The sequence below is a fragment of the Ylistrum balloti genome, unplaced genomic scaffold (genome assembly GCF_031769215.1).
Source record: "Ylistrum balloti isolate Yb309-2 unplaced genomic scaffold, AGI_CSIRO_Ybal_v1 Utg370790, whole genome shotgun sequence".
Classification (NCBI taxonomy): domain Eukaryota; kingdom Metazoa; phylum Mollusca; class Bivalvia; order Pectinida; family Pectinidae; genus Ylistrum; species Ylistrum balloti.
In genome coordinates, this window is record NW_026782461.1 from 719877 (window position 1) to 730380 (window position 10504).

The 10504-nt window shown below is 35.1% G+C and overlaps 1 protein-coding gene across 1 annotated transcript; it reads left to right on the forward strand.

Moving 5' to 3' along the window:
- Positions 1–55: 55 nt before the first annotated feature.
- Positions 56–9608, forward strand: LOC132558460 (protein cereblon-like). The gene is made up of 9 exons (XM_060223036.1): positions 56–126; positions 694–878; positions 1648–1850; positions 2450–2617; positions 3457–3643; positions 4589–4654; positions 4954–5154; positions 5406–5599; positions 6158–9608. The coding sequence occupies exons 1-9, from the start codon at positions 60–62 to the stop codon at positions 6330–6332; spliced, it is 1446 nt and encodes a 481-aa protein (XP_060079019.1). The 5' UTR covers positions 56–59; the 3' UTR covers positions 6333–9608.
- The last annotated feature ends 896 nt before the right edge of the window (positions 9609–10504 follow it).

Here is a 10504-nt window from a genome sequence, read left to right on the forward strand (position 1 = left end):
GTGACCCTGATTAGGAAACTGAAGAAATAATACCCAGAATTCTTGAATATAAACAAGAAATGGCTGACGATCTCTTACCGCTGTTAGGAGTAAACATGGGGAACGGAGATGGGGATGAGGATGACGGTATGAAACTTTAGAAACATTAACAGAAGAGCATACGTTACAATAGACAGACTTGTCAGCATGTTGTTTTTCTGCGTTTTTGTCATGTAGAATAATTGTCTTTTACGTCAATGTTGTGGCGTTTCTAGTTTTGACGAATTCCTAGATGAATATAATTTCAGGATAAAATAAATTTAAATAAATATATTATGTAATTCAGTTCAACAATGACATTTGTTGTGGCGAACCAAAAATTAAATTTATCTGTAACATCAATAGTTTCCTTTCTTGTCACGAGGCTGATAGTCGAAACATTCTTGCTGTCGTATACAATAGCATCTCCAGTTTTGACGGATCAACCTTTTTTTTTTTTTTAAAAAATGTCGTTTATTTGTAAAATTATTGTAATGCGCATCTCTTTTGGTGCAAACATAAAAATCGAAATGGTTGCCAGACTATCATATTTCACTACAGGATCAGTGATTGTCATGACTATTGTTTGGAAGTATCAAACATTTATCAATCTTCGTAAAATTCGTATGACTTTTATACTTGTAAATGAACATGGTTTGTGACTATATTTGATAGAGGAAGATGTTGAAGAAGATATGATGGATGATGTTGAAATTGAACTGAATGTATCTGACGAAGAAGAAGACATACCAGAGAACAGGCCAACACAGAAACAGGAATCAAAGAAATTTACCAAAAAGACCAAAAGACAACAATCAATACCTATAACATTTGATTCTTCTCTTCCAACTTCTCACTCGGTAATGATGATGCAAATATATTTCAACATGTACATGTAGCTTTTAATTGTTTGGATATTGCAAATGTACAAATGTACGTGTATACCCTCTCAATCTCTAATACATTATTAATTGAGAGAGTATACATGTACATTTGCATGATAAAATTATGATAAAGATAGAATTCTGTGTTTAAAATGACAAACATGCTTGTGTATACTTACCTTGACAATTATTAAATAAAAAAACTAGAGCAATATGTAATCTGTATTTGAAAACCAATAATTATGTGTGATTCGTGGTAAAAACAAGTTGTTATCTAGTCCTACATTGCACCAACCTATATGCCCCCATATGCTGTAATTATTGTGGACTTTGCCCTGACGGGTCTAACCAGAGCAGTTTAGTCAGCAACTTAATTAGAAGTCAAATTTCTTCACTGTGTTAGAAACAAATATAAAAAGTTTCTCAACACTCTGTATGATACGTCACTGACAAGAGAAATCTTCTATATAGCATGATTGGTTGAGTGTAAGACTATAGCTATTAATCCAGAGGTTTTGGGTTTGAGTTCCACCAGAGGCATTGTAAAAGATAATGACCTTTGTTACATCTGTTGCATATAGAAGTACAGTAAGACATTTGAGATGTATTTAATTACCAGTTCAGGTACTTGTATCTATCTACAGCTACACTGTATCATGTCGAGGTATTTGTGAAATAATATATTGTTGTTATCTTTAGATTTTGTCTTAATCTTAAAATCAATTTTGCAAAATGTTTCATGAAGTACCTGGGAAGTGACCTTGAGGATGTGAGAGGCCGTACAATCCTTGATGATGACTCGCTGGTGACGCTACCCATCATCCAGTTACCAGGAATGGTACTCATCCCCGGCCAGACCATTCCCCTTCACCTGTTTCACCAACACACAGTAGCCATGATCAAAGGTGTAGTGGACACAGACAAAACTTTTGGGGTTGTAGCCTACAGGTAAGACAAGAATGTAGTTTACAGAATGCTTTTAGATCTTTTAGTCCCCACACACATCACCTTTAACTGGTAAGTCAATAACAAAGTTGGCAAAAATGAAACATTTTGATTTTAAATTCAAGTCAAAAGCCGCATATGTATCCTACAGTCCATCACAGAAAAAAACCTATCAGGGTCATTTTTACCTATATTCACATACAAGACATAGGCATAAACATCATAGATCAAACCTTTGGCAATAACTTTGCAAATAAGACAGGAATTTAACTACTATAATTGAAACAGAAGATCTTTGCCTGAAAAAGTAATTTAGTGTATAAGTGAATACACCAAGCCCTAAATAGCTAGTAATCAGATCTGTGATTTTTCCATGATAAAAAACATCGAAAATCTTGTAACTATGTAATGAGCATACCCCTAAATTTGGACTTTTATTTTCTCAAAAAAAAAAAGACCTGCACATTTTTTTTGTTTTTATGGTACATGGTATGAAAAGGGAGCTGAACAGATAAACTCTAAATTTTACATTGTTGATTTAAATATTACATCGTATATCATTCTTGTCACACAACAGTGATCAGTGTCTTCTTCTATTGTAGACATACTCATGAGGAGGGTGCCCACACCATGGCAACCATAGGAACCACAGCCGAGATATTCTCTGTAAGAGATGAGACCGATGACAACACGGGATTGTCAACTATGAGAGTCAAAGCCAAAGGTCGTCAGCGCTTTCATATTGTTGACACAGAACGTTCACCTACTGGGTAATTTTGAGTCATTTACAATTGTTTAAATAACACTTGATGGTTATATTTCTTGTCTATATAAACTGTTGCTGAAATTGGTTCATGTGCAGAGTTTTGAATCACTTCTTTTCTGTATGGCTGGATTTTGTCACAATTTTGTCTGAAGCATCCTTTAGTTTTGCAGAAAGAGTTGGTCTTTGCTCCCTCCAGTGGGGTATAGTAGTGTAATTGCAGTCTTCATTATGGTTAGGAGACATGGCTCAGTAGGGTAGATTAATGTAATCTTAGAAACCGGTCGTCTTCTATTGCAATGAATGTATTTTACCACATTTTGCTTGAAATATTCTTTGATGAATGAGATTCAGTATTGTGTAAATCAGTGGTCTAAAAAGTGACAGAGTTTAATATGGGAAGTAGGGGTAAGAGTATAGAATAATTCTTTTTTCGAGGCGAGTGATAATGGCCCCATTGGCCTTTTGTTTCATTCAGTGCCTTCAGATATCGCCTTGTCAATTATCATACTCTCTTCCTCTCTCGTTTCACTAACACATGGGGAGTTGTCGCAATTTGCTGAAAGAGACTGTTTCTTGATAGTTGTGAATTTTTGCCAGGAAGACAAACAAACTGTAGCATTTTGTTGGATATATATATCTTACTCACCAAATTTTTCAGGTGTTTTGTCAAAATTGAATTGCTAAATACATGTTTTGTTGTATATCTTGTCTCATGGTACATATATGTAACATTATTCATATCTATGTGAATCTCTGGTTAACATTGTTATAATCTATAATTAGCATCTCTCATCAAGAGTATTTCATTCAAATTTTTAAGGATTTTGGTGATATTTGTTAAAGGATTTTAATTGGAAAAGTAAAGATATTGCCCGAGAAGGTTTTGCCAGACTGTCTTGAGGGAGCTCGGCCTCCGTCCCACTGCAAGTTCTGTTGTCCTTCTGATCAGGACAGTGTGGTCAAAACCTGCACAGCAGTGGACAGACAAGGCAACGTTCTGACCAGTGTAGCAATGGTTAACAAAAGACAGGTTTGTACTTTTAAGCAACTCTAAAGTACATAGGTGGGTTTTGTCAGAAGTTCAGTATCAAATATCAGACATATGTGTACTCTGTAAATGTATTAATGCATACAGAGGAATTAAATTATACCAAGGAAAATGATGCTTGCAGCATGCTTTGTCTTTATGATGAAAACATTGGATTGTCTGTCATTCATTCCAAAATATTTTTAGGAAACACGTGTGAGAATATTGAGAAACATTAACAATGATCACTACTGGAAAAAAATAAGTCATACAAAATGTCTGGAGCTGTCTTACATAGACTTTTACCAGAGACTGAAATTAAAGAGAATTTTGTGTTGAATTGTATAGTGTGTTGTATTCAGAATATACTGTAAAACTCACTCTTGAATCAAATACATTGGATGAGTTGAATATTTTGTTTGGTTCCAATTTTTTTTCTTCTTTGCCTTAGTGAAGTAAACACTGATGATTAGAACACTGTTGAATTAGATTTAGTTTCTGTCAAATATATTTTGTGTTCCATTCCTTCTAAATTCTATCAAGCTATTTTTTTTTTGTCAAACATTCAGGTCTATAGATGAAGGTTTGAATTTATAAACAATTAAGCAGCCAATTTTAGATAAAATACACTGTAATTTGTTAAGTGTAGATCTACTGTATACTGTTTACTCTTTTGTACGCATGACTGGTGGCAACCAGAAGGACAAAACAAGCGACAACTACTGCGCTGATGCAGATTGTCATTGGCACATAAATTTATGATTTAATACAATTCACTGGAAACAATTGTTCTTATGCAAACAACAAGTTTTGTTTTATTCTTGCAAATCCTCATGAGGATTTCACTAAGTGTGTGTGTATTCATGTGTGAAGTTGATGAAGTCTGATTTCATTGGTTCCATAGACTTTAACTTGTCCATGTTTTATTGTGAATGTATCTATTGACAGATTAACAAGTTCACTGCTGCTTGCTTCACCTGGTGGCCACCTTGGGTTTACAAAATGTACGATGCGGTAAGTATATATACAGTCCTGTCTGTACATTATCGATACACAGGATCCACTTTTAAAGATAAGTTAAGAAATGAAAATCAAGAGGTAATGTTCAGAAAATCCATTCACTGTAAAGATTACACAAAGGAAGGTCATCCCTGACTGAATGTATATATCCTATGACCAAATGGTTCATATGTTGTGAGGCTTGACACAAGTTTTCACTTCCCATGTGTCAAAGTCCCAAAACCATGACATATTGTACATATACAAACTTGTATGAAATACAAAATGTATAATTTTTAATTTTTTTTTTACAGGAGCTGGTGATGCAGCGGACAAAAGAGGAACTTCACAAATGGAATGAAACATTTCGACCAGAGAATATGCCTCAAGATGCAGTAGAGTTGTCATATTGGGTCACACAGAACCTGCCTCTCGATGATGGACTCCGTGTCAACCTCCTTAGTATAGACAGTGCAGTACAGAGGCTGCGGTGTGCCCTGAGCATCATAGAAAAAGTAAAAAAGTGCTATTCAAATGCTAGAAAAAGTAAAAAAAATGCTATTCAAACACTAAACTTTACCTAGGTAAAAAATGCTGTTCATATCTAGGCAAAAAAATCCATTTAAACAATAAGATTTGCCTAGGGTATTTTAAAATCCTATCTGAACCTAAATTTTTATGTTTTATGCTTCAATATCCCTTGATTAGGATTTATTATGATATTGTAGTAAATTATGCTCATGTAAGGTCATGCTTGATTCTTCAGTGTTCTATACTCTGCTGTAAGGGCTGTGGATACCAGGTAGCGAATAAGAATGATGTTTTCAGTCTGTCCATTGAAGGGCCTCTCGGGGCTTATGTCAATCCTGGAGGTTATGTTCATGAAACTATGACGGTGCATAAAGCTCAAAATTTGAATCTGATTGGACGACCTTCAACAGAACATAGTTGGTTTCCAGGGTATGTGCTTTGAAAATCTTACGACACCTTGAAAACATTCTAAAGTAATAATGTATATGTAAAATTATGTAAATGCATATATAATATATACCTGTATGTATATGTAAATAATTGTAGAATTAGGAGTAAAACATGAGTAAATAACATTTATCTTGATTAGGATTGAGTCGTGAAATCTCAGACTAAAGCTATACAGTTAAGGAATCTTATTGTAGGTGATCTCAGGTATTCTATTCAAAATTGAGGCATTCTTATATTCCAAACCCAAGAACACATTAAAAGCATGAATTTGTAAATTGAATTTGCTTATCTAGAATCAGATATTTCAAAATAATTAATTTAATTTTGCTGGAATAAACTTCAAGCTTCATATCTTCATAACAGCCACAAAAAATTCAGAATTCTTATACATATGTCAGTTAAGACATCAGAAAACAGGCTGATGTAGTTCATATTTTGCTTTTGAAATGGAAACTTTCAGGAAAAGTTATCTGTAATGAAGTAATGTAATGAACCATGAATGCCTATATTTGGTTGTAACATGGTTAACTGTTACAGCTATGCCTGGACAATTGCCCAGTGTCGACGCTGCAACTCTCACATGGGCTGGAAATTCACGTCCACGATGAAGGAATTGAAGCCTCAAAAATTCTGGGGGCTGACAAGGTCCTCTGTGGTTCCAGGACTGCACAACTTGGAGGAGAGTGATGAGGATTGGATGCCAGTCATGTGATTAGGAATGTGTTACATATTAAATTGCAATAGAAATGTCTTGTCATGTGATTGGGAATGTGCTATATATAGTGTCCTATCATATGATAAGAATGTGTGGTATAGTGTACTTATCATGAAGTCTTCATATGAGAAAATGTCTTCTAAGTGAAGAATGAACTGGGTATTATTTGCTATCAATGTTACTGCGTCAAAGTTTTTCGCCATACTTAGCTGTACAAGGTCACAGTACATTTATCTATATCGATATCGTGGTATTTTACTTGTTGATCTTACTGCACTAACCTAATAGCAGTTTATACTTTTGTAGAAAGGAAGTATTTTGTCTGCTTATTCATGATGGTGCTTATATATGGACGTTGCACATTAAGTCACTGTAAACCATATTGCATTTGCATCATTAAACAACATCCATGATAGAATGGTCTCCTGGTGCAATATGTATATGCTAGTACATTCACCAAATTCACCAGGGTGAACAGGTTTTGATCACTGATTGGATGTGAAAAAGGTATTATCACCTGCAAACAATGTGTGTCTCCCGTTTTATCCTGTACTGAGATCCCCGTGCTTCCATTAAAAGTTATAGGTAAAGTACCTGGTAAGATAAAATTTGTACTCTTGAAATGTACATTCTTTTTTTTCAAACTTGAAATAGAAGTGAGTTTTTTTTATGAATGATTTGAATGATTTTAGGATGTGTTAGATAGTGAAAAGTTACTGTGTGATCCTGGAATATGCTGTTAATATACTAGGTAGTATCAAAAGCTTGTATACATAGCGTTGTGATACAATGGTCTGAAGGATGAAAAGGTGTAAATGTTTTATAAGAATGATAGACAAGTTGATGAGGATATGATGAAATATTGTCGTTGGAACATAATTTACTGATATCTCGATGATTTTTAAAACCACCTGTAGGACACATGTGGCTTGTGCTTTACATAGTCATGGAATTTCTCGTTACCTGTGATCAGATCTGGCATACCTGGTGTACAAATATTACAAGTGTCAGGTCTCTGGCAGGTTATTGTATCATGTGTTTTAGTAAGGAGTCCAGATGTCAAGTGAAAATGAAGACAGATTTAATAGAAGATTTATCAGGATTTATTTGAAGTTCCTGGAGATATAGATAAATTTGTTTTGCAAATTATATTTTGTATAGCTCATGTGAAGGCCAAGGGGATGTTTAAAATTTCTTTAATTTCCATATCCTTGAATCCCTGATGTCTGTACATTGGAAATATATGCAGCAGGCGGCCGCTGGCCAGAAAATGAGAAATGTATTTTGTATACCAAGGTATGTTATGCTATGTCTGTGATATTGACGATGAATGCACTGAAAATACATTGTTTGTCTTTTTGAAATTCCAACTCTCTAGTGTTGGTGTGGCAAGTGCACACTCTTTTCACCAAGGCTGCGAGGATTTATAGTTAGATTCATTGATTGGCTATGAAAGGATTGGGGGTCACTGCTTGACCACATGGAGATTTTCTCCATGTTGAAACCAATAGTAAAACTAGTACTCCCAGTGTCCTTTCATTCAATCCTATAAAATGCGGTAAAGAAATCATGTATTGACGAATCAGTTATTTTTTGAAAAAAAAGTTTACAGAGAAAATGACATTTAATCATCACTGATAAATCATGAAACTTATTTTTCCTTGTTGTAAATTTCTACTCCAGATCTTAAAGTTATTCCTTCAAAGTCAGTCCCGTTAAAATTGAATCACACTTTTTGTTCCTCAGTAGCGTTAATTGTAGACGAGTGAAACTTACTGTCTGGTCCAGGTTACTCAAAGATTAGTAAGAATAAAACCTGCAGTTCGTGAAAAATTAAGTTGTTACCACAGAAAATACAAAAGCATTCAAGGTAAAATTAACATTCAAAATACATCAATCTGACTTGTCTTAACAAATCTACAACTGTGAAATGATAAAGAATATTCTCAATTTTTTTAATTCATATTTGAAAATTTTCACTAACCACTGGTTATCCCTAATGAGTCTTTGAAAACTGGGTCCTGGTTTCTATAATGTTAGCATCAATGTGTCATTTTACACAAATATAGACTATCACAGGGATATCAACATCCTGTTTGGATTGTTTTATGATATATGAAATCTAAAATCAGTTCCCATTTCATACACAAAATTTCTGTGTGTGAAGTTCTCAACTGGTGTGGTGTATTTTTATAGGTTAGACAGAAGCGTGTACATGTTTTCTCTATCACTAAGCCTTCAGTGTCACCATTTTCTCTCCACATGTCATTTCCTTAATATAATGTCAAATGTCTCAACATCATGTCCTTTGTCTTTAATTCTTACATCACAGTTGATGATAATTCTCACCGTGCTACTGAAAGGCTGATCATGTATGGGTAATTTTCAGGATGGTTTGCCCACCTGACCCAAAGGGCCAAGTGAGCTTATGGCATACTGCAGCATCCATCATCATTTCCTACAAATTGCTACTAGTCAGAAATGAAAAATCATAGTTTTCAAAATTTCGGTGAACTGATTTAGGTGAGCAATACAGGCCCTATGGGCCTCTTGTACAACCTAACACCAGAGTCTAGGTAAGGCTTTCACAGATGAAAGTAGGCTAGGCCTCCATTTGTCCGACAGTTTTGTGGCCCAGGATTAGGTCTCCACCAGTATGACTTTTTGTGGACCTCGGCAATGCATCCACAGCTTTGACTGTTTTATAGAACTGAGCGAATTCTCCATTTGTGAGTGTTTGTGGTCCTGGGCTTGGCTAGTTGTTCCCTTGTGTAACTTTTTTATGGTTCAAGGCTAGATACCCCATAATGCAACTTGCTTTATGGCCCAGGGCTAGACCTACCTTTTTGTGACTGTTTTATGGCCCTGTGCTAGGCATTCCTTGTGTAACTGCTTTATGACTGAGGAAAAGGCATTCTCTGATGTGATCAGCTGGTGTGACTGTTTTATATCCCTGGGTCAAATCTCCGCTGGTGTGACTGTTTTAAAGCTCTGGGCAAGGCCTCTGCTGGGGTGACCGTTATATTGTCCAGTAACACTTTCATGCTGTGATGACTAATCTACAAGATATACTTGTCATTGAGTGTTCAGTCAAAAGACTAAAACATAAGCATCTCCCAACCAGCACCACTAACAAGGTATATATAGTTTTAAGGTTCTTTTATCATGAAACATATGTGATTGTTTGGCCTTGAGAAATTAATAAATTGATGTTGTTATGGCTTGCTGAAACACTAAAGCTGGCTGATGTTACATAAAAGAAATTCAATTCAATGTTCCTTGTTGTCATTTATTTCCATCAATCTTGTTTTATGTCCTGAAAAAGCAATACAAAGAGTGCTTTTCTAAGAAGAAAAATACCATGGTTGAGGCAAAGAGCAAAATTAACACTCAAAGTAAAGGAAACTAGAAACAAGAGGGCCATTGCCCTTAATGGTCATTTGACAATCGAGGTATGGATGGACATCTACAGAATTTGCAGATGACAGTCTGATAAATCTGATGAATTACCATGATGATATTCAGATCACATTTGGTATAAATCCATTCAAATGAGCTAAAATCTACCCAAGCATTAAGAAGAAAAATATTGACTAACTCCTCCTTTTGGAGCCCCGCCCATAAGTCCTCAACTTTCTGAATTCCAGAAATGATTCTCCACCCTCAATGATGTCTCATTGAGGGAGATTGGGCCCTAAAAGGGTAGTTAGACAATACTTTGATTCAAAATGCTACTCTTACTTAATGCTCGAATGGATTTCATTCCAGTTTTGTCTGAAACATCTGTAGAGGTGAGCAATTAATTCTTAAATTCAGGAAGTATTAGTGTTTTAAAGGAAATGTTCATGGACGTTGCATATTGAAAGATGCATGATAGAAAAAGGTCATCTTGACCTTCAGGGTCAGATGACATAAAAAGTATTCCTGTGGGATATGGCAGCAAGGTACCTTTAGAACCAGGAATTATCTTCCAAAAATACTCAACATCCTGACATCTGTACAAATGGTTCTATCCCTTGGCAAATATCCTCTGAACACTGATGCTCATGGCATATCGAACCTCTACAACAAAAACTCACGTCCTTTATCAAATGACGTTTAATTATCACTATACATGTGTTATTTCACCCTGTCACACTAGAAGTACATGTAAAATAGCATAAAGTTCT

Bases quoted from the DNA above. Each gene is read 5' to 3' on its own strand.
- LOC132558460 (XM_060223036.1), top strand. From the start codon at position 60: ATGGCTGACGATCTCTTACCGCTGTTAGGAGTAAACATGGGGAACGGA. The intron at 879-1,647 runs GTAATGATGATG...TGTTTCATGAAG, and splicing joins CTCTTCCAACTTCTCACTCG to TACCTGGGAAGTGACCTTGA. The intron at 3,644-4,588 runs GTTTGTACTTTT...ATCTATTGACAG, and splicing joins CAATGGTTAACAAAAGACAG to ATTAACAAGTTCACTGCTGC.